Here is a 24749-nt window from a genome sequence, read left to right on the forward strand (position 1 = left end):
CCAGCTTTGTTTGTAGTACAGTGATCAAAAGAATATTTCTGTTAGTGGCCAGTAGGTAGTTCATTCAATAAGTCTTTATTGAGTGCCTGCTACATGCATAGCATTGCTGCTGCTTTGGTCACAGTGCTTGGCAATTGGCTCAAAATTCTGCCCATTGTGATGTGGGTGATGTGGCAACTCTAAATGTTCTGAAAGTGAGCCCCTTATACTCTGCTGTTGGGTATAGCAGTAGCAGTTGAGGTTTTTTTTTAGATTAGTCTTTTTTTACCCAGCCTGTTCAGAGTCAGAATTGAAATACAGTTTAGGGAACGCTATACTTGGCTTATAAAATGGCATAAGCCTTTCATTATGTGTGTGTTTTGCCAGCCCATCGTGTGATAGGAGGGTGAACAAAATTGATTCCTGTGTTCAAAAGAAGGGTCAACTTGAAGAAAAGGTAAAAATGACTGTTTTACATTGTGAGAATCCTAAAAATTGACTTTAAAAGTTAGAGTTTGGACTCTGGAATGTAGTGACATTGCTATGAGGAGGTATCTTACGAAAAATGGAGAGAGAGAAACAAGTTTAAGTATAAAATTAATCTTACTTTCTTTTACCCAGAACAAGGAGGTAAGATTAGGTTATCAAGGGTCTTCTCATTATTAAGGAAATGAGGTTATGACTAAGCCTCATAAATAATGTTGTCTATTCTTTGAAACTACCAATGTTTTTGCAGACAAAGGTAAGGAGATGATGAATCAAAGGATCTTAAAATATATCAGGGTCTTTACAGCTTCCCTATATTGCACGTATACCAATATTTTCTATGGAGGTGTCTAAACAGGGTTTTGCTATTCTTTAAGTTCCATCTACTAAAATCCAGAACACCATAAGGTAGAATGTAAGAGTATTTGGATTTGGATTTTGCATTTTTAATAATTGATTCATTTTGAAAACAAAAAAGAAATAAAACAAAAATTTTCAAAAACTGTTAACATCTTCCTCAAAGAGTTGTGAAGATCAAGTGAAAAATGGCTTGTAATTTTTTTGCAAATCTTCAAGTAATGTATAAATATAAATTATTATTAAGATTTATATATGGAGAGGTGGCATGGACTAGTAGCTAGAAGGCTGGCCTAGAATCCAGGAAGATCTGGGTTTCAGTCTTGCCTCTGATTTACTAGCTGGGTGACCCTGGACAGGTCACTTAACTTCTCAGTGCTCTAGGCATCTCTCTTAAAAATTAAGAATTGCACAGAAAGTACTTGTCTGCTTTAGCAAAAGGAATTTCCTTTACTTAATGAAATCAAGAGATCCAGCCTTCCTCTCTCTATGTGAAATACCACCTTAGAGGACAATGCATTTGTCTTATGAATGTATTATCGACCTAGATCTTAACACTCTGTGGGCAATCAATAAGTATTAAACAATAACTTTTAGTCAGATAATCTTCATTTCTTTTCCCTTAGAGAAGAATATTTGTATTGTTCTTATCCCTCTTTTTATACTCTTACCCTGCAAGCCCCAGTAATCTCTGGCTAATTTGAAATAGGTATCTCCAAATTTCTAGGGAACTTGATTATAATTTTGCAAAAATAAGGAACAATTTGGTCATTTTTTCCCTAAAAATTAGTGGAAAACTGTATTAACTGGCATATAATTACACTAAGAATACTCTAGGGCTCTTAATTTTCCAGCAACCTTTGATATTTTTACCAGGCATCTGAATATAGATTTTCTTTTTCCTTGTCCTGATATGGAGGTCTCATTGGGGCAGGGCAGCCTTCACATTTCCCTCATCTCATCATTCAGGAGCTATTTATCCACGTTTTTTCCACTCCCTTCCCCCCTCCATAAATGCTTGTACAGCCCCCACACATTCAGGAACATTTATTCCAGTAAAGATAGTCACACTTAGGGTTTATTCTAAGACTAAATCTGTGGTGCCCAGTGACTAAGGGCTTCAGCATGCACATTACTTCTACTATTTACCTCCTATCTCAGTTCCTTAACTCCTTTTTTCTTCAATCCTTCTTATGATAGTTCAGCAACACACTATTGCCAGGCCACTCACTGACTTCTGAAACCTGACATTTGTTTTTTGTTTTCTCCTATCTACGCTAATGGTACAGAACTACTAAGCAGGAAGGAATGCAAAGAACTAGAAAAGTTCAAAGCAATTTGAGGATCTGTCCATTCACACTGCCTGGCTCCATGCCAGTGGAGAACCTGGAGCAGTTGAAAATATTTATCAAGTTTTAACCCTTTTTAGCTAAGTTTAGGGGAAAAAAATTTCTTTGGCGTAATGTTTGAGTCAACAGCAACAAAAATGCTTGTGAGAAATGCTTTTTATGTGTTCAGATCTGCATGGCGAATGTTTCAGTAAAGGATTACGTTCCAATTTCCTTACTATTGTACATTGCTAAGCTAGTTATTTTCTGTGAGATTGCCAGATCTGGGCATTTCAGAGGAACCATTACTTAAAGAAGTAGCACTATTTAATGAAACCTCATGCCAGAAATTTAATTTGAATAAATTGGTCTGCATTTAAGTTAGAAAAGAATTTATTCTGCTTTTCCACTATAAATGTGTTGAAAGCACAACACCCAAAGCTGTGATCATATTTATATTCATTAAGAAAGGTGGAAATTTGAAAATTATTGTAAGAATATGGAAAGTAAGTTTTTGTAAAAAAAAAAAAGCTTTTTCAGTAATTTTCTTTTGCTTAAAAATTGGTTAAAATATACATAAGAAAAAAGTTTGGTGAATGATGTTTTCTAGTGTAAATATGTAAAATGTGAAGATAATTTGGACTGAACTTGAGATCACTGTAGCTCAAGCTAAAAGAAGTGAATGAAAAGGTTTTAAAATGGATTTAATTGTTGAGATTAAACTAAAGTAGTTGCTTTGAAGGAAAGTGAAAAATGAGCAAAGTACATTAAAAAAAGGCTCCAAGTAATACAGGTTAGTGAAATACCAAAGCTTTACCTGAGTCAAAGGTTTAGAAAATTTTATCAAGCATTAAATGACTAAAAAAATTCTCATCAGTTTATGTAAAGAGGAGCATTTTAAATGCAAATCAGATTCTCCAATTAGTTTACAAATTATCTGAAGAAATAAACAAGTTGTATGCTATAGAAAAACTAGATATCTTATGAAAAGAAGAAAATATGCTGTCCATCTAAAATATTTTGAGACTAATCTCATAAATTACAATTTCTAAACATGAGTATAATCACCAACCTTTCACTATAAACAGTTATTACAGACACGATAATGACTTTAGTAGTGTGTGTGAGAAAAAATCAATCTATTTACAGAGTATATTTCATCTTTTTTTATAGACCTATTAATTTATTTAAATTCTGAATCTGGAAGATGCTTGTTTATTAAGAGCACTCTGCATTTTAAGTTTGTGTTGGAGCATTCCCCACTTCTACCCTAGTTTAACCGTGAAATGAGGAATATGTAACTATATAATGTAAACCTTAAATGATAAATAGTATTTGTATACATGTATCTGTTCAATGGATATCTTAATAGATTAGAAACTTCTCTAATTGTTGTGAGGTTTTTAAAACGTGGCTGATAAAAACAGAATACAAGAATATTAAGGATCAAATGAGGGAGAGATTTTATTTGATTATTTACTGGCTTTTTACTGACTATTATTACTTCTTTAGCAAAAACAGATTGTTGGTCACCCTCCTTCAGATTAGTTGCCTTCAGTTCAGTACTACTATGTATCTATGGTTTAGGAGGAGCATACCTTATTTATTCTTTCTAATGGAAGGCATTGGGGTATTATCTAAATGCACAAGCAAGCACATGGTAAGCACCCAATAATTACTTTAAAACATTTTGTACTCTGCTTATTATTACTGAATTTCTTCTTTTGTGGTAACTTAAAACATTTTTTATACGCTGACCTGTGGACAGGTTTAAAAAATGCACCTAACATTTCTGATAGACTCAAGATAGATTACAAGAAAATGTTAATAGTTGGCAAATTTATGGTTTAGTTCCATTCCTGCGTAGAAATAGGCAACAAGCAGCACAATTCTTGGGCCACTTAAAAGTTCTATAGAAAAAAGGGGAAAGGGAGCAGGTTTTTCTGCAAGGGTTTTTAGAATAAAAACACCTTGCTCTAATTCCCTTAATGTGGAATATTCCTACTCTGTTTTGCTTAAATAGATACATTCACTACTATAGGCTCACGAAGAAGGGAGCTACACTTTAATTAATTCGTTCATCACCCACTGCACGGGTTTTCCATCAGAAGCACTATTTCGTCCACCGCTAATTTCAATACACTTTACAACCTCGGAGCCCCCGCCTAGTAGTTTTTCTGGATTTCAGCTCTTGAGTTTCAGGTCCTTGCACAACACCTAGGACGTGCAAAACTCTTTTTCCCTCTAATCCCGGGAGAGAACAGTCCGAAGCAATCTGCCCCCGGCGTCTCCACCCCAAACGCTCTTTCCTCCCCCAGCCTGCCCCCCTTCTTCTTTCCCTCCCTCCTTTCCCGGGGCTCTACAATCTGTCAGAGAACTTGTGTACAAACTGCGCCGCTGGCCTGCGCGATGCTCCGCTCGTGGCCTGAGAGGGGTGCGGTCCCAGAGCGGGGAGGCGGGGCCCTTTCTTTCTTTCTTTTTTTTTAACAAGACTCTTCCCTCTCATAGGCTAGCCGCCCACGCAGGGCCGGCCCAGGAGCCTTCGGATAAGCCACTGGCCCCGCCAGTCAAGAGCCGAAGCCCCGCCTCCCTGGAGTAGGGTGAAATAGAGGCGGGCGTCATGTGTCAGTAGACAGCCGGGGCCAGGTACGGGCGTTTGCACCGTGGAGCCGTGGGAGCTGGAATCCCAGGGTGTGTTGTAGTGGGGTGGGGCGGCGGAGAAAGTGGCAGCCCGGAAGACGGGACGTCGGAGTTGAAGCGTGCCTCGAGTGGAAGACTTTGGGCTTGTTTGTTGTTGGGTGTTTGTTTTTTTTTGAACCGCTGCTGCTGCTGCTCGGCGGGAGCGCCCGGAGCCTCCCTCCCTCACCTCTTGGTGTGTCCCCCCCTCCCTTCCCCGCCCCCCCAACTTCTTAGCCGTCGCTGCGGGGTCGGCGCGGAGGCGGGGAGCGCGCTTCTTCCACAGCCTCTGCCCAACCAGCGAGCGAGCGAGTGGAGCGGCGGCTCGGTCCCCGGAGCTGCCCTGCGAGCAACCAAGCATAGCCATGGCTACGAGGGTGCTGACCATGAGCGCCCGGCTGGGGCCGGTACCGCAGCAACAACAACAGCAGCCGCCCCAGGACGAGCCCGTGTTTGCCCAGCTCAAGCCCGTGCTGGGAGCCGGGAACGCGGCCCGGGAAGCGGCACTCTTCCCCGGGGAGGAGATGAAGCACCCGCACCATCATCCCCACCATCCCCAGCAGCCGCAGCAGCAGCCGCCCCAGCAGCAGCAACAGCAGCAGCCCCAGCCTGGGAGCACCAGGCTCCCGGCCGAGGAGCTGGTCCAGGTAGGAAGAAGCGCGCTCTCTCGGGTGTGTCCCGCAGCAACTCTCCTCTTCGGGGTAGAGGGACTCTGGCGCAAGGGCGTGGAGGGAGGGGGGGGAGGGGGACCTCCGCCCTGTGCTTGGAGGTTCGGGGACCCGCTTTAGCTGGGGAAAAGTCGGGATGCCGTCCAACACCCACTAGTTGTGGAGTGAATCTGGGCGAAACAGTCTGGATGGGTTTAAAAAGGTAAGGGCGGGGGGGTGTCTGTTTAACATGCGTCTGTATCTGGGGGGAAAAAACAATTAAAAGCCCTTGATTTCCCCCTCCTCCTCAAAAAACAGACTCCAACCCTAAACCCCTTCTTGAAACCCTACCTGCTCGGGAGGGTTGGCTTTTGGAACGGTTTTCCCTACCTTGTAAAGTGAAGTCGAAATACGAAATGGATTGTTGCTCTCCTCAGGACACTTGAGGCATAATAAACCTTGGCTTCCTTAACCTGCCCTAGACTCGTGGTGGGGCTGTGATCGGGAAACGGGGAGAGTGGTGAGGTTGCTGCTTGTGTGAACTGAGTTCCTCTTCTTAGAGAGAAGGGACGAAAGAGGCTGCCTGTGTATAAGAGAGTCGTTTTCTTGGAGTGTGCGCGCAAATTTCCTCTTGGATCAGTGTTGAAAGCTTGCAGTTGGCTTTGCACTTGCCTAGTAGCAGAATTAGAGCAACCGCCTGTTTTTCTCGCCCACGCAGAGAGTCATATAGCCCAGAAAAAACTTCCCGGGACTTTTAGCCTGTCCCGAAAAAAAGTTGGAAACATACCCACATGCAAACAGCTGGAAGAGCTAAAATCAGAAACCACTAACCACAACGTGAGCCTAGTGCACGAAAGGGTTTACTTTAGTTTTATTTCAAGACACTTTAATAGCCCCTTTTGGTGTATTGTGTACTTGACCACACAACCTTCTACGTGGTGGGGAAAGATTGTTGTAATGTCCCAGGTTAGTTAGATGGTAATGTCATTTGTAAGTGATGTGGCTCGCATGACACGTTATTTTTTATTTTTAAATGGAGACTAGTCCGGGAAATCCAGTATACATCCACAGTAAGTGAATCAAGTTCAGAAATGAAACTCCTTGTGAAATAACGCTGGACTAGAAAATGACTCCCTAATCTTGTGATTAATATAGCTGGTTTGTGAGTGAGCGATCTATCCATTCAGGTGTGTGTGTGTGTGTGTGTGTGTGTGTGTGTGTGTGTGTGAGAGAGAGAGAGAGAGAGAGAGAGAGAGAGAGAGAGAGAGAGAGAGAGAGAGAGAGAGAGAGCGAGCTGTTAGGGGCTACTAAAGGGAATAAGGCATGGCTGGACTTTTTACAGAGTAAGGGGGAATGTAGCATTTGTCCACTGAAGAGTACATGATAAATGTTTTGCTGATGACTGTCCTGGTAATGTATCAGACTTTATCCACCCACGAGCTCCTTAGCACCACTATACCAAGGGAATGATTTTCCTCCCCTAGGTCATTAAAGATCTGCTTAAGATAGGGACGTGAATAGGAACATTTCATTATCATATTAACCAATTACTGGTTCTGTTGATAAAAATAAATGTTTAATCAAATGTTTTGTTCAAGGTCATTTTGGGGGGGAACATTGTGTTTTAAGTTTTCATTAAACTGTTAAAAAGACAAGTGACTGGAATAGCCAAGGCATATGTTTTTCTTTAGATGTTTTAGTTTTTTAACAATTAAGGAAAATAGCTTTTTAAAGATAATAATTTATTGAGGTTTACATAACTTATTTTTAAAAAGATCTCAGCATATTCTGATGAATGGAAGACATAATACAATATAATCGCAATACAGTGCTTTAATTGTTATAAACTATTAGGACAACAATCATGTGCTTTTTATGGGTAATGTTTTATTGCATCAGAAAGGAATGATATTTTTGCTCTTGCTTCCTTTTTCTTGTCTCCTAGTTTTTTGTTTGGGGTCAGTTTTTTTTTTTTAATATGGGTGGTGGTGCAATTTTCAGTGTCTGAACTAATTGTGAAAGACAGAATGGCCAGAGTAAATGTCTTGCTATATTTATAGCTCACAGGGAGATTTGCACTAATGTGCTTTACTGGAATAGTCAGGGGTTTGTGTTGGGGTTTATATCCCCTCCATCCTCCAAGTTTAATAACATGTTTTATTTCTCTCTTCAGAAATGATTAAAAATAGGTGGGTTATGTGTGTTTGAATTTTTTTTAGACGAGATGTGAAATGGAGAAGTATCTGACACCTCAGCTTCCACCAGTTACTATCATCCCAGAGCATAAGAAGTACAGGAGAGACAGTGCCTCAGTGGTAGATCAGTTCTTCACGGACAGTGAAGGGTTACCTTACAGTATCAACATGAATGTTTTCCTTCCTGACATCACCCACCTGAGAACTGGCTTGTACAAAACTCAGAGACCCTGCGTAACCCACATCAAGACAGAACCTGTGACCATTTTCAGCCATCAGAGTGAAACTACTGCCCCTGCCCCAGCCCCTACCCAGGCTCTCCCTGAATTTACCAGTATCTTCAGCTCGCACCAGACAGCAACTCCAGATGTGAACAACATTTTCATCAAGCAAGAACTTCCCACACCAGATCTTCACCTTTCTGTCACTCCCCAGCAGGGTCAGTTGTACCAACTTTTGAGTTCACCGGATTTAGATATGCCCAGTTCTACAAACCAGACAGCAGTAATGGACACACTTAATGTCTCCATGCCAGCAGCCATGGCAGGCCTTAATACACTCACCTCAGCTGTTCCACAGACTGCAATGAAGCAATTCCAGGGGATGCCCCCCTGCACATACACAATGCCAAATCAGTTTCTTCCACAACAGGCCACTTACTTCCCCCCTTCACCACCAAGTTCAGAGCCTGGAAGTCCAGACAGACAAGCAGAGATGTTGCAGAATTTAACACCCCCTCCTTCCTACGCTGCTACAATTGCTTCTAAACTGGCAATTCACAATCCAAATTTACCAGCCACCTTGCCGATTAATTCACCGAACATACAAACAGTCAGATACAATAGAAGGAGTAACCCAGATCTAGAAAAGAGACGAATCCACTACTGTGATTATCCTGGTAAGTCATCTTGCCTACCAGAGCACCAGCCATCATAGTTAGCATTTTTGTGACTCTTAATCTTCGATTTTAATATTAAAGCTTAGGAGACATATCACCTTTCAGTAACAAGATCAAACCTTCCTATTTTTATTCTTTCGTAAAATTTGGTATCCAAAGACTTATAAACTGCTAATGATAGGCTTACTGACATGAAAACTCAAGTTGGGGGAAAAAAAGACATTTGTAGACTTAAACCTCTTTAAAAAAACATTTAGTTTTAACTTTAAAGAAATAACATGAGGAAATAATATAATATGTGGAAAAAGTGGGGTTCTTATGTTAGTACTTTTGGCAATTTAGTAGTAGTTACTGACAAATTCCCAGATTTCAGTTTAAGTTCTGACTCTTTATCTTATTTACCAAAACCCTACATGTGTATGTGTATGTACACTACACAGTCATATACATGGGAGTCAATACGGGAAAATTTTCCTTCATCACCTCTGCAGGTATACCTTCTTTTCTCTCCATACAAGCACTGAAAACATGGTGTACTTGTAAGCTCTACCTTGGAAGTTGACAACATATTTTTGAAATATAAAATATTTTTAATTTAGGGTTAAATTTCACTTGTTATGAGAGTCTTCTTTGCACATATTTTAACCTCAGACTTTGGAGGGAGATTTGGGTAGTTGAAAGGGAAAGCAAGACATCCTTGCCCTCATTTTCTTGGCTTGTAAAGAAATCTATCCCTAATAGCTTCAAATGGGATTCTAATAGTGTTATTTTGTAACTACGTATGTGATCCTAAATATGAAGTGACCACCACAATGTAGGTTTGGACAAGTCGCTGACATAAGAGTTTTTGCCTTTAATACAGGGTATAATTTATTTACTTTGGTACGTGATATGGCATGACAAATATGCTGAATGAAGAAATAAATGTAGACATATGGAAAATTACAGTGATCTTGGGTAATAATAACTAAGATGTTAATTCTAGAAGACACTTAAGATTTCAAAAAAATTGAAGGCTGTAAGTTATTGAAGTATGTAATGCTAATCTGAAGTATCTGTTGGGATAATAAACAGAATTTTCCAGTTGTAACTGGGGTCCTAGGTCTATTTTTCTTATATACTAAAGCAACATATAAGAAAAGGCTCCTAATAATGCTTTGACTAATGTACTTTAATAAAAACTCTTAATTTTAAGTGTGAAGCTTTAAATATTTAACACAAGTAGTTTTGACGTTAAAACAAGATTTTAAAAATTGAATCATCAAACTTTTTCAAAAGGATCTACAAAATGACAAGCTATTCTTCCTCTCTCCTTTCTTATTGTAGGCTGCACAAAAGTTTATACAAAGTCTTCCCATTTAAAAGCTCACCTGAGGACTCATACTGGTATGTAATTTTCTAGCTAATTCTGGGAGTTGTGTAAATATTGTAAGTGGTATTCACCCTTTTAAAAGCCCAAACCTGTTTGATCTCTTCTTTCTGCTGTCAACTTTATTTTTTTTTTAATGGCCTGCCTTTTCAGAACGGGCTTGGCTCAAGCTTCCAGTTAAGTTAAAACGTCCAGGACAGTATGGTTCCAGAATGGAGACAGTCTGAATAGAAGAGGTGGTTCTGTCATTTGGCTCTCAATTCCTCAAAAATGCAAAGTGATTTTTACTAATGGATTACAAATCTCAATGGCACATGTTATTTCAGTTTTAAAGCTCTTGTTTTAAAAAAAAATTAAGTTTGTCTGAAATATCACCACATTACTAAACCTTTTTTTTACTTTTTGCAGTTTAAATACAATTGCTGAACTAATATTTAAATATCACCTTGTTCAGTTAAGCTAAAAATAATCCATTTTTATGTGCATTTTCTCAGAAGGTGGGACTAAAATATTAAAAGAAATGATCAGAAATTCGTGATAGTTTACAAGAACTTCTTTATTTTCTTTAAGATGTGTTGGGGAAAAGATATAATATTTTATTTAAAGAAAATTTGAGACAGCCCCGTGTCAGAAAAGTAGAACTGTAGAACTTATATTTAGAACATTTAAAAAATAAAAAGGATTTTTTTATAAAATGTATACCTCTTATCACTTTAATTCTTAAAACTGGAACATTGATATAGTACTATAAGTACTATAGTTGTAGATAGTAGTACTATAAAAGTCAAATGCTAAAGTATATATTTAATAGTTAAGTACTATTGATAGTGTAATCAAGTAATAATGTATATTTAAATATATTGATATATGTATGTAGGTTTAAAAGCACCTAGAGAAAATTGGGGTAGATACAGTCTGAATAATATGGTATTACCTGAAGTTAAAAGAAGTAGTTTATTAATATAAGCAATGACCTAGCAAAATGTATTATTCTGTCATTGCTATGGAAACAAGAGTATTCAACAGTTAATTTGAATGGTTTGTTGGATTAAAGACTTGAATCACCCCAGGCTAGATGTTACTATGGAAATTGAGTTTTGATAAATGAAGTAGTTATCTCTAACTGCTGCATTAAAAAAAGTAAAAGCATTTGAACAAAGGTCAGTGCTTGAACAGACTTAGGAATGGATTTGCAGACATTTTGTACTTGTAGTAGGAGCTATGAATTGATAGTCCAGAGATGACCAACACTACTTACTAGAACATTAAGCGTTATGTTTATAATAGATTGGGTATTTTTATTCAGGAGTCCTTAGCCTTTTGATTGATGCATTTTGAAAAAGAAATGAAGGGACATCTTCACTGTCACTGAAATAGCAAGTTATTTTGGCCAATACTAGATACAAATATGACTTGTTGATGTAATAAGTAACAACCTTGGAAATGCAATTTAATATTTATTAAGCACCTAGGATAGAAAGATAGTTATCCTATAAAGAAATTCTGCCTTTTTAAATCAAGAAAGTACTAGCTACCAAGTTAGACAAGATAATGTTGAACAAATAATATACATGAATAAAAAAATAAAAAAGCTTAAGAGAGAAACCAAGGAAATAATACTCTCATTACATTTTCCATATGGAAACTCAAAATTAAGCACTTTTTAAATCTTTTTGCCTTTGAAAAGTCTTTGGTGTGGAAATAGGGAATAAAGTTGCTACGGATTTTAAGTCCTTCTAGTAAAGAAAGGTTGTAGTTCAATTGGTAATTACTATGTAATTATACTGCAGAGTTGGAGCCAGTTGTGTATCTAAATAGCTTTTCACCCTGTCAAGATTTTTAGTACTCTTAAAATGTTTAGTTCTGATCTCTCCAGTTTAGGAACCAACTGTTAGCATATTGATAGCAAACTCTTTAACTGTAGCTTTCTCTTTGGAGACTATAATTTAAAAAAAACAAATCAATTTGTTAAAAAGCTCTCCTGGTTTTGGTTAACTTTTTTTCACTTCAGTAAAAAGTTTTTCCTTCAACATCTAACAAGTGAGCAGGGCCATGTAATCCAGTTTAATAAAGTTTTGTTTGATAGTCTTTCAAATGCCTTGGGGAGGGCTCTAGCAGACTTGTTCATCTGGCTAAACCCGTTCTTCAGTAGTCATAGAGCACTGAAGTTGTTTTCTTCTTATTCTTAGTTCTTAGACAATGCCTTTTAAATTTGCCTGTGCTATCTTTTTGCATGTTCCCCACCCCCACTAGTTGTGTCAAAATACGTGTGCTTTAAACAAGCCAAGGTACACTTTGTTTTTCTGAAAGGTTTGAATACATTGGTAATTTGAAAGTATTTTCACTCCTAGTATTTTGTTTTGTTTCCTACTTGTACAAATTTACATGTTAGGACAGTTTGCTTAGAAATGTTCTTCTAAAAATCATAATTCACATTTTTCTAATTTTTCTAAGATATTACAAAGTACTTTTTTCATATCATGAGAGAAAGATAATAGAAATATCATAGGCCCAACTTTTAAAATATGAGTATCAAGGCTCAGAGAGGTTAGGCCTGTAGTTTCCTTTGATCCTGATTATTTTGTATTAAATGTTTAAAAACATTCTCAAGGATCCATAGTCTACTAGACTTCCCTAAGGAGGTCCATGATACTAAAAAAAGATTAAGAAACCCCAATCTGTAGGTATCCATGTCAGAATTCATCATGTTAAAAGTGTAAGCATTTTACTAACATTTTTTTCTTATTCCTTCCATTAACAGCTGTGTGTACATTCCTTTGTTAGTCTAAAGTTTCACTACCAAAACACCCTTTTAATGTCACATGTCCTTTGGCTTTTCATATTTATTTTTTCTCTTTGGCTTTTTGTTACATCCACCTAATGTGATGTCATAAATGACTATAAATTGAAGAGACCCTTAAGTTTTTGCATTATCAGAAATCACTGTAAGCAGCTAGATGCCTAAGGTATACATGAACTTGTCTACTTTTATTTTCTGGGAAGATTTTAAAATTATATTTAAAGTTAGCAAAGGATTTAGGGCTGAAAATAATAAATCATGCTTCTCGGAAAGGACTTTTTGTTAGCTTAAAAGAAAATTGAAAAATTTCCTAAAGCATCAGCATTCTAGGGCAAATACAATAAGTTGAATGATTTCTTTTCCATTATGGATATTGGTTGGATAATGTTTCAAATACATTTTTGCAGAAAAAATAATTTTAAAAATCCTTTCTATCAAATTTTTTCATGTTGCATGTCATTTACATTTTAACTTAGCCATGTTTCTTCGTCGCATGGAGATTTCATTAATCAAAAGTATAGCTAACTTTTAGAAATGTATTCCTATCACATCTTGGAATGGGAAATTTGTATTTGGTAACTTTTCCCTCATTTGAAGGTCATTTTTCCAGCAACTTCAGTGATCTAGAACATGGCCTCAAACCTGGAAACTAGCAATAAGGCCTTAAAAGCAAAGTATAACACAAACATATACTAAAGACCATAATCTCATTTTCTTACAGCTTTTTTACTCTTACTGCAGATTAAAAGACATAAGAACTCAAAAAAAGAATGTCAAAGCATTCTTTTGTAGGAGCAAACAATTTCCGTATTTCTGTAGAACGTCCAACCAATATATTACTGTATTACAATGCAATTATTGAGCCAAAGTTTATTATTTCTGAATCATATTTATTTCAAATTTTCCCTTAATAATAGGTATGAATATTAACCCCTTTTTACAAATAAGGAAACTGAGATTTATGAGTATGTAGCTGGTTAAGTATCTATAATTAACTTCTTAGTCTATGTTATACATATATACATATAAGGATGAATGAATTACTTTTAAAGAAAGCTTTCAAACTGAAACTGTCTAAAATTTTTTTTTATATTAGATTGGATTTTAGTACTTAGGAAATTAACTGAAGGTTGTCAAGAGATGGTTTCTGAGTTTACTCCATAGTATTTTTCTTTTCCAGATGTTTATATATTTTTCCTTAGGGATTATCAGCCATTTAGATTTTTGTATTGGCATTATTTTTGGATGGTGTCATATGGAAGTGCTTTGGAAATCATATTCAATTCAATTCTGTGTTTTTTAAGTGCCAGGCATTGGGTTAAGCAGACAAGAGAGTTCAGTTTTGTCAGGATATTTTTACCATGACACTTTATAACGTCCTTGTTTGTTTTTTTGATATTAGCCAATGTAACAGTTAAACTTTTCTTATGGACTGGGTCTGGGATGAGAGGTCTAAAAGACTTAGAAAGTTATCTACAGGATAGATTTCATTTTAAAAAATTATTGAGAATCCATAATGGATACAAAACAGTAGATAGGTTATCCTCAAGGTCCACCTCTAATACATGCTGGCTATGTCTTGGGCAAACCTTTTTAGTGCTTTAGGCTACTTTCAAAGACTAACTATCTTGTGGAAGAAAGTACTGATCTGCAGTGATAGGAATTGCCAATAGCGTTGAAATTACTAGTTTAAATCCCCATCACCTCCCCTAAAAAAAGGAAGAATGGAGTCTATATAAGAGGTAAAAAGATTCTTAAGAAAAAGCAATCCTTTCTAGAAAGGAATACATAAGATTTAAAGATAGGATGTTGACTAATGTTCATATGACTATCATTAAAAGAGAACTTTTAAAAAAGAGCTTTTGGAAAAGAATGAATAATTTGGTAACTGATTTTTTAAGTATATATTTAATATCTGACGATCCAGTATAGGGATATCTTTAGAGTCAAGAAGACAAGGATACACTTAGCACAGTTCCTGGCACACAGTAGACACTAAATGTTGATGATTTATTTATTCATATAAGTTTGTATGACTGAGCAAGGCATTTAACATCTTAGTATCTCCATCTAAATCTTGAGGATCTGAATTACAGATAGATGGTATCCATTAATAGACAGATTATACATTTAATTTCATTATGTTGAGATTTACAGATTGGGGCCAAGATTTCAGATCTATGATCGAGCCATTAAGTGCAGTCTAAATATCTATAGCTTTTACATTTACATGATCTTTTTTAAAGATGAATAATTGTAGAAGTTTTAAAACTTTGCTTTAATAGGACATAAGCTAATAAAGAAAACATTCATATTGGAAAGTAGTTAACAAGATGTTTTGTTTTTGGGTCATTTTTATTGGAGGATATGAATGTTATCAAAGATTTAAGTATGTGTAGGATAAATTCTATCCTGGAGAAAAATATCTCTTGTTTAGAATATAAGTTTTCTGTGTGAACCATATTATTAGTAACAAAATGAGAAATATTTATTTAACCTATCTTGGTAACTTCATTTCTATTCTATCTTGTTTATTTATATTCTAGAATTTCTAATGAATGATTTAAGAACATATTAAAAACCTTGCATTTTGAGAAGTGTTAAGTTGATGAAGGAGTAAGACAAGATTAGAAGAAAAGTTTTGACTATGCTGTAAATTCAAACCTTCAAGGATGGGAAAGGAACCTTGTCAAGTTAATAAGCCATTTACATAACACTAAGATTTACACATATTTCTTCAGAAAATACTTTTTTCCTACTTGTGAGGCAGACAGTGAAGTGTCTTGACTCTTAGCACCCTCCCAAAAAAATATCCATGGTAATAGATACTTTTAAAAATCCAAATAGGTAGTAATATATTCATGAGGCAACTGTATTCTAGCATCATACTTTGCCAGAAACTTTGTCACTAGAAGTAGAAAAACTAGGAGATAGAATAATGATTCAGAATATAGATTTCCAACTTGAGTGTATCTTGGAAAGATATCAGTAGGTCCCCAGAATTTAGGTAAACCTTGGGCTAAGTTTACTCTTACATTTGGGAAGCTTAGATGTTCAAACTACCTGTAACCAGAGCAATTTTAGACCTGAGCAAGATGTATTTTTTTCATTTTTTGATCTCCACTGAACCCAGTGCATCTTCTTCCCACTGCCCCACTTAGACTGTTTACATTCATTAAGGCAAAATCTGTAGATCAGAGAAAGGGCACAGTGCAATGCATTTGGAGCCAGAGGACCTGTGTTTGAATTCTGACCCTACCTGTTATTGTTTTTACCTTGTGCAAGTCTTAAATGCTTCAGGTTTAAAAGATGACATGGAGTTAAATGATCCCTAAGGTCCTGTCCTGAAATTTGTGATAAATATGATTTTGTCTGTCTCTGTCCCTCATACACATAATGAGGAGTTTTACATATGTTAAATAGAATTTGTTTAGAAATACTGGTTCAGTTTATGAACCTTTCACAGTAACTAAACTTTTGAGAAGATACCACTTAAACGATTCAATCTACAACTTTTTGAAGCCTTCATAAGGCTGTGCCTAAAATGTGGTCATCACAAAAACTGAAGGCAAATCTTTGCCTTTGAAATGGAAACTCTTAGCTAGAATAGCAAAACATGTACATACAGGAAATAACTAAAGATTGGTTTGGTATTTTTTTAATTGTTAAGCTGAGAGGAACATAAAAATTTTAATGTGATAACCTAATTCAGAAAAACTTCGTAGATAAGTTGGAGTATCAAGAAAATTTTCCCTAAATGGCATTGAAAACTTGTCACTTTATCTCTTGGTACTGAAGCTCTCTGAAGTGTTGTGGTGCATACAGGGAGACTAGTTTGCTTTGGGTTAAGTGATTTGCACAGATACGTATTCAGTAATACTAAAAACTCCAGGTCTGGCAAACACCACTGGAAATTGACACCATACTTCCTACTGAATTAAGAAAGAAGCTTTTAAAATTTGGAGAGCTTCGACAACAGCAGCAACACTTTGAGACCTGAGCTATAAAAACAAGAGCAAAACATTATTCCAGGGTATACATAGTTACTTAATCACTGCTTCTTAGGCTTTCTTTTTGAGTCATGGACCCTTTTTGTCAATGTGGTTGTAGCCTTCTATCCAGAATAACATTTTAAAACAATTTAAGCAAACTCTAGAAAATGCAGTGAAAGATTAACACACACAAATATTTTTCTTCCAAAGTTGATGGATCCCCTGAAATCTACTCCAAGATTAAAAATCCCTTATGCCATCTGATGGTACTGTAAAATAAAGGGCTTTGAACTATGAGGTCTTTCCCAACTCTAAATCTTTGATCTTATTTATATCACTGTCCATCAACAGCCCCTGCATTTGGGTAATACAGAAATACTTATAAAACAAAGTCAGCAAATTCATAGCTAAAGCGATCATGAGAATGGTATTTTCCTTTCAAAGTAATGCTTTAGAATACAGATGAGTTCAGAGTGCTGATAAATGAGTATTAACGATTGTTTGCTCCCTACCAAAAAAAAATGAAAACTAAGGTTTCGAGATTGTCAGTTAGATAAAAAAAATTTCTCATTTTACTTCTAGCAGAGCTGACACCATGCTGGTACCTAGCATGATTTACTTGATTCTTAAATATGAGTTTATTTTGACACTGTAGGAAGTTTGTAATTTCATTGATGTGGGTATCTTTGCCCATTGACTGCTTTATAAACCCTTTGTTAAAAGAACATTCATTAGTTGTTGTGGCTAGCATTATTAAAACTTCCTTAATAATATTAGATGATGGACATCCAGTTTGATAGGACCTATGAGAGCTTGGGACCCACCTGCAAAGCCTTCAAGGACCAAGGTTCAATTTTTTGCCTTTGTAGTCATTTGATTGAAATAATTTATAGAGAAATGGATGTGAGGGTTGACTGTCACAACTACTTTTAAAATGTTGCAGAAAAGAGTATTTTTCCTACTAAAAGATAAGGACAGCATTCTCATCTCTTTGTAGGCACTTCTCAAGCCACAGTTTCCAATTGCACTATTTGTTTGCTCTAACCTTCTTAGCTAGATTTTTTTTGTACATTTGTCATTAAATACATTGAAAGATGAATAGCCTCTTTTTTGGGTAAAGATATTTTATTTTACCAGATGCATAACAAAACTTCCACATAAGTTTTCTGAAGTTGTAAGATTCAAATTGTCTTCCTCCCTTCCTCCTCTTTCCCTCAGGATGGTGAGCAGTTTCATCTGAGTTATATACGTAGTATTATCATGAAAAACATGTCCATATTGATCCTTGTCATAAGAGAATACGGATATAAAACCAAAACCCCAAAATAAAAATACAAATAAATTAAAGTGAAAAATAGTATGTTTTGATCTGCATTCCCACCAGTTATTTCTTTGGAGGTGGATTGCATTCTTTATCATAAGTCCTTCAGAATTGTCCTGGATCATTTTATTGGTGATCACAGCTTATTTTTACAGTTGATCATCATACAATATTGCTATTACTGTATACAATATTTTTCTGGTTCTTATTTTCACTCTGCATCAGTTCACGCAGGTCTTTCCAGCTCCTTCCGAAGTCACTCTGTTTATCATTTCTTATAGCATGGTAGTTGAATAGCCATTTTAAAATGACATTTGTGATATGTCTCCTAAAAGTCTTACAAATATAATCTCTTGGCAGAATGAAACTTTAGTTGCCTTAGATAAGAGGAAATATTGATAATTTAATAAAAAATATTGATTTAAATGGATTTTCTCTTAACCTTTTAATTACCACTTTAAGAAAAATGACAGCATTGTTTACACGTAACACTTCTCAGAATTTCCTAGGTGAATCTTCCTTTAAATTTAGAGAGCGTCCGATCTTAAAATGAGTTTCCTTGCTGCCAGAGTTCCCACTTGTGGTTCCAGAGAGTCTAGGCATTTAAAGTCCCAATGCTATCTCCATTAAGCCACTCTTAAGCTAAATTTCACTAGTGACTTTATAATCAATGCATAGTTTAGAATAATACTTTGGTGTTTTTTAAATCATTCAAGGCAGCTGTTCACTCTTGCTAATGGAAGATATTAAGGCAAAGTTATAGGTACCTATTATTAATGTACATCTCCTAATTTGCCTTCTCATAGCATTTTCTCCTTACTTTTACTGTTCTGTTCAAAATTTCCCTCTAAGAAGACTATTTTAGATGTATAGTTAACTTGTTAATACTTTTCTTTCAAGATTAGGATTGCTAAGGTAAACTTTTTCATACTTCCTAAAAATAGAATTGTGTAATACATAAATTTAAGATAAAGTAGGAACTTGTTTTCAAAGTTGTGAGAACTTGTAATTTTTCTTAGCTCTTGGAAAGCTTTATATTAACTGCAAGAACTTAAAAAAATATATTTTATGTTGAAAGAGCCTAACAAAATATTTTAAATTGGTGGCATTGGAAGGGGTTAGTGCAAAAATCCAATTAAACTTATGAAACCTCGATCCCATTGAAATATAACTTAAAAGGAAGGCAGTTCGGTTTCCCAGAAGTACTGTGTATAGTATTTCTGGCTGTGGAAGAAAGGGCTAGAGTGTGCTTATTTGGCCAGAAATTGGTACCAGCTTCCTCCATGGTGTTTTACTTGAGCTGTGTTGACACTTTAACAAATCCCATGGAAGCTTCCCTGAAGTGGAGGAGGAGCTGGGTTTTGCTTTTACAGTAAAATATCTGCTTGATACAATGATCAGGCTCTAATAACAAAATTTTAGGAAACCATGGGTATTTGTGCTTGAATTAATCCATAGCCATAAGTGCTGGAATAAAACCAAGATTTTAGAAAGTTACTAGCTACTGTATTTCACACAATCAGTAAAGTAAACTTTTCAGAATATCAGCAAAGTCTTATTGCCTTGTAGCCAATAAAAATACTGGACAAAAGGGTCTACTGTCTCTTGTTAAGGTAAATCCTGAAAACCCAGTCCTCTTGCTCATTAAATTATTAAATTCAGCAAAGGGTTAGAATTATTTCTTTTAAAATAATTTTAGGCAATTTTTTCTCACCACAGAAACCAGGAATAAATTCCTCTTTCCTTTAAATATCCAAAAAGTACATATCTAATGTGCTTGGCTCCAGAATTAGTATATTTTTTCCATGAAGAATAAAAAACAAACAAACTTTCCTTTCCCTGTAAAAAAATGATAGCCTTATTTTGATTTACTACTTTTTTTCAACCAGAGCAATAGCTGTATCTCAAAGTCAGAAATTGAGTGTGCCCATATTAAGTGTGTGTATAATAGGTTGTAAATGTTAGAAGAATACTGAAGAAAACATTTATCTTTAGTTATCTCAGGAGATAGCTGATAGTGAAGAGAGGCCTGATTGAGGAAGGCTTGAGTTCAAATGCAAACTTTAAACATTCATTAACTAATGCGACCCTGGGGCAAATTACAACTTCTTTGCCTTAGTTTCCTCAACATGAAAATGGGAGTAATAATAGCATTTAGCTTCCAGGGTAGTTGTGAGGACCAATGAAATATTTTAAGGAAAAATGCTGTTATTAGTGCAGTACCTGGCACATAACCTCTGTAAAAATGCTTATTCTCCACTCCATTTGCCTTCTTAGTTTGCTTTAAAAATGAGTAATCATTGGTGTTGAAATAGGTAATCAAAACATTGGAGATGTACTTTATGTGAGTTACCTCAGCTTGAGTTGAAAGTGTTATTAAAGTTGGAATTCATTTTGAAGTGAATATGAATATAAGGGAAGTCTTGAGCTAAAAAGAATTTTATTATGTGCAATTTTGGAATTATACAAGAGAGCAATGGAGACCAAAGGAGCTAGGGTTTGAGACGGAATAATTTTTTAAAAAGGAAACTATAAATTCCCTTTCTCCTTGGCTATTGGTACGCAAGAAAAAAAGAAGGATGCAAGGTGGAGAAAGGCATCATACCAAAGACTTTTCAACAACTAAGAAGTAAAAATGAAGCTTAAGTGTTCTAGAAAATAGCTGGCACACCTTTTTACCTCATTCAGTCCAGCCAGTATAGTGTAATTTGTAGCCTTTATTTGCTTGGCAGTATATAACATTTTACTATTAGTTCTATTGCACCTAAGCCAGGCATAGTTATTAGTAGAGCAAAAAGTGTTACCTACAAATCTGAGAAATCTCAGTTGATGTGGAAAGTCTTAGAAATTTAGCATCCATGTGAAATTCCATTGTTAAGCTTCACTTTATTAAAAGTGCTTGAATACAGAATCCAAACCATTAGATTGCAGGGCTCTTTTAGGTTAATTTTTCTATACCTTTCTATACTATATATACACATAAGTAATTTTTTGATGTGTAAATTTCCCACTATCTTCTAGATGTTTGTATCCTTTCGATCTAAGTTACAACTATTTACAAACTTATAGAAAATAAATGTGCAGCAAAACAAAAGCCTAAATAACATATTTGGTGAAGTGATCGATCTTTGGCAAGATAATAAAGCATGTTTTTTTTTCACTTTTTTTTTACTTAATCAATTGTTTTCAAAAGTAGATAAAAATTTTCAGGATAAGTGTTTTTAACAGTTGGGAATTAGAACATCAAAATAAAAACTTGGGAAAATAATAAAGCAACACTTGAGATATGTTTGCGAATGAGAGGGTTCAAGTCTATGATCATTGTTGGTCTGTACCTACAGAATGGGAACTCCTTATAAATGTTTTCTTCGATATTAGGGAATTGGGTGGTGGTAAGCCTTAAAATTGGACTGGACTGGATAACTTACTTTTTAAGATCCTTTATTTATGCCTTTAAATCTATGATCTTTTGACCAGGCCTTTTTGCAGATTTTATATAGGTATAAAGAAAGATTACTGCATGATAAGTGGATAATAAATTGTTTTCTCTCCATAGATAATCAAGAGCTCTCCTTTTCCCTTTCTCATTCCCTTTTCCCTCATCTTCTGAAGCTAAGCTTCACATAGGCTTTGGTGCATGTAAAATTTTCGTAGAAATCTTTTGTCTTTGGCAAGACTTGTTAGCATGTCAACATGATAGGAGTTCTGATTATTTAAGAGTAGATGATATCAGCATTAATACTAGTCTTCTTGACACTTGCAGTCATGGTTGAGTCTTAGCCTCTTTCTTAACTTGTGTCATGGGAAAGAGGAGTGAGTCCCAGTTTAAAAACATTATACACGTCCTTTTCTTTATGCCTTGAATCTTTGCCTTTTTCCAAAAAATATTAAAAGTAAAAAAATGCCAGTAGAAGTGGTGAGCCAAATAATTGCTCTTAATAACTCCCTTTGCTTGGTCTGTTTTTGGTGACTCCTAATTTCTTTGACTGTGCAGTCTAACCTGCTCTTCCTTAATTGTTGCAGGTGAAAAGCCATACAAGTGCACATGGGAAGGATGTGACTGGAGATTTGCTCGCTCTGATGAATTAACACGTCACTACAGGAAACACACAGGAGCCAAACCTTTTCAATGTGCTGTGTGTAACCGGAGCTTCTCTCGCTCTGATCACCTAGCTCTGCACATGAAAAGACACCAGAATTGAGATGAACTGTTTCTTGGGGCTTGTCAGAGTCTATGCAATTCATTATTGATGTTATGCAGTTAGATTTGGCAAATTTTTAACTATGAACTTACCATAAAGAAATTGAAAACTGGAAGTGTATATTTTGTATATTTGAGACAACAGGGAGTATGTTATATTAATACCAAAGTGTTCATTCATTTTAAGAACCTGATAATGCTTGCTGTAATGTATATCGCTTTATTTGGCAGATTTCATCTCATAACAGGTAGTCACATCTCAAGACCTTGAGTATGTAGGTTTGGGCTTTTGTTTTGTTTTGTTTTAAAGGGAAGAAGGGAGGGATATTGGGGAGGGGGCGCGCGGTGCTTTTACCATCATTTATTGTACATAAATGAGTTGGCAGTCACAGAATGGAATTATGAATTACAATGTGTCAAGATTTTACTTGGCATTGAATTATTTTTAATTGTTTTAGAATTCTTTGAAAAGGCAATGTGTGATAATTCACAAGCAGCCGTTGAACAAAATGTGTTTATTTTTTTTAAATGTGTTCATATATTTGCTATACAAATTTTTGTAAATGTGCAGATTAGCTCTAGGATTGTTGCAAGTTTTTAGGATTCTTCTGGAAAAATCATAAGTACTGATTTGAAAATAACGATAGTACATTCACATGGGATTTGTTTTAAGTTACTTCTCCAAACACTACCAACATTACTTTATTGTAAAAAATAACCCTGCGAGAAAAAACCCACTCTGATAATGATTCAGATGTACTTCAAAGCAAAATTTTTATGCACTGATTGAAATACGATTGCTTAATTAAAGGGGCAAAGCATTTTACATAAATTGTAAATGTCAGTGGCTTAATGAGGATAGTTACAATATATAAAATGTTAAGCCCTTACAATAAGCTAAACACAGTATCACTTAAAGAAGGATTTATGATGCAGTTTTCATATACTGAAATGTTAGCTTGTGTGTGATACTGTTGGTTTAATGCCAATTTTATGTGGATGTTGCATGTACTTTATAGTAATGTACAGTAAGAAGACACAGTAATTTTACTTAAATTACAGTGCGGTCTTAGTTAATCTTTAACATTGTTAATACTGACGCAGTGTCTGCCTTTAAATATTAAATGATGTTGAAAATTTTAAGGATGCAACTGCTACATTTATGCAATATACAATAGTAATGTAATGCTGTTAACCAAAGGGCAGAATAAATAAGCAAAATGCCAAAAAAGGGTCTCAAGTGAAAAATGAAAATTTAATTTTGTTTTAAAATATGTTTGTCTTTATTTATTTTGTGGAAATATAGTAACTTTTTTTTAGAAGACAATTTTACATACACTTGATAAATTATAGTTTTGTTTGTTAGAAAAGTTGCTCTTAAAAGAAATGTAAATAGTTGATAATGATGTAAATAATTTTGTAAGAGGCTTAATATGTTTATACATGGAAACGTACATACAAAGCAAAAATTGGTTGCTGTTTTGCTTCTTTTCCCCCCTTATTTTTGTATTGTGGTATTTCCTATGCAAATAATGGAGCAAACAGCTATTATAGTTGTAGAATTTTTTTTTGAGAGAATGAAATGTTTATATATTATGACAATTTTTTTTGAAAAATAAAAAGTGCCTAAAATACTTATGGTGTTTCTTTATATTAAATCTCAGTTTTGCCTTTGAGAGGTGGCTTATTAGAATGAGCTGGTGTTTAGAGGGAGTGGACATGGATTAGGTCATTCTTGGTCAAATCATCCCAGCACCCTAGGCCTCAGTTTTATCTTGTGTATTAAACAAGGGAGTTAGAAAAGGTAAATTGAAGTCCCTTTTAACTTAAAATCGTGGGAACTATGAACTTCTGAAGTACAGTATACACTCACAAATGAAGTATCATCATAACAACAATTAACAAATTCCATTTCTAATTATTTGAAAGGTACTGCCTTACTGGGACAATTAGTAAATGAAATAGTCCACAAGCATGTTTAAATATAGCATTTTATTGTAGCCAAAACCTTCATTTAAGATAACTTAAGATTGGCTCTAACATGTAATTAGTATTTAGAAGCATAAGGGGAAGCGTAATTATTAACTAATTGTTTTTCCTTCCTGTGACTATTCTAAGCTAACCTTAAATTTTGTTTGGCTTGAGGATAGACCTAGGAAAAGGAGGTATATGATAGAAGAATGGTGGATGAGATATAGAGAAACTTGAGTTCAAGTACTATCAAGACACACACTATACTTGTATGAACCTCTAAAAGTCATTTAATCTTTCAGAGGAATCCTGAATTTTTATCTTCATTGATAAGAGTTTTTTTTTACCAGAGATAATTAAGGAGAGTAGTGAAGATCAAGATGCCCTTGACGAATTCAAGTCACCTGTCCTAGATGAATTGTACCCTGGAGACTTAAAGGAACTGGTAGATAAGATTGCTGAGCCACTGGCAGAGATATTTGAAAGATCATAGAAAATGGGAGAGTTTGCTCAAAATTGAAGAAGGGTA

At 35.4% G+C, this 24749-nt stretch overlaps 1 protein-coding gene across 2 annotated transcripts; it reads left to right on the plus strand.

Annotated features, from left to right (window-relative positions):
- Positions 1–200: 200 nt before the first annotated feature.
- KLF5 (KLF transcription factor 5) lies at positions 201–23883 on the plus strand. Of its 2 annotated transcripts, XM_056807851.1 has the most exons (5): positions 201–436; positions 4659–5473; positions 7693–8566; positions 9893–9952; positions 22072–23883. In XM_056807851.1, exons 2-5 carry the CDS (start codon positions 5192–5194, stop codon positions 22248–22250), a joined length of 1395 nt encoding a protein of 464 aa, XP_056663829.1. In that variant the 5' UTR covers positions 201–436; positions 4659–5191; the 3' UTR covers positions 22251–23883. The 2 variants fall into 2 exon arrangements, with proteins under 2 accessions (XP_056663829.1, XP_007501502.1); XM_007501440.3 differs by lacking the exon at positions 4659–5473 and having other exon boundaries at positions 203–436.
- Positions 23884–24749: the final 866 nt, after the last annotated feature.

Source organism: Monodelphis domestica, chromosome 8, assembly GCF_027887165.1.
Source record: "Monodelphis domestica isolate mMonDom1 chromosome 8, mMonDom1.pri, whole genome shotgun sequence".
NCBI classification, from domain to species: Eukaryota; Metazoa; Chordata; class Mammalia; order Didelphimorphia; family Didelphidae; genus Monodelphis; species Monodelphis domestica.

What these genes read in the sequence shown, in the direction of transcription:
- KLF5 (XM_056807851.1), top strand. Translation starts at nt 5,192, where the DNA reads ATGGCTACGAGGGTGCTGACCATGAGCGCCCGGCTGGGGCCGGTACCG. An exon ending in CCACTACTGTGATTATCCTG is followed by an intron (nt 8,567 to 9,892) that starts GTAAGTCATCTT and finishes TTCTTATTGTAG; the next exon opens with GCTGCACAAAAGTTTATACA. An exon ending in TCACCTGAGGACTCATACTG is followed by an intron (nt 9,953 to 22,071) that starts GTATGTAATTTT and finishes TAATTGTTGCAG; the next exon opens with GTGAAAAGCCATACAAGTGC.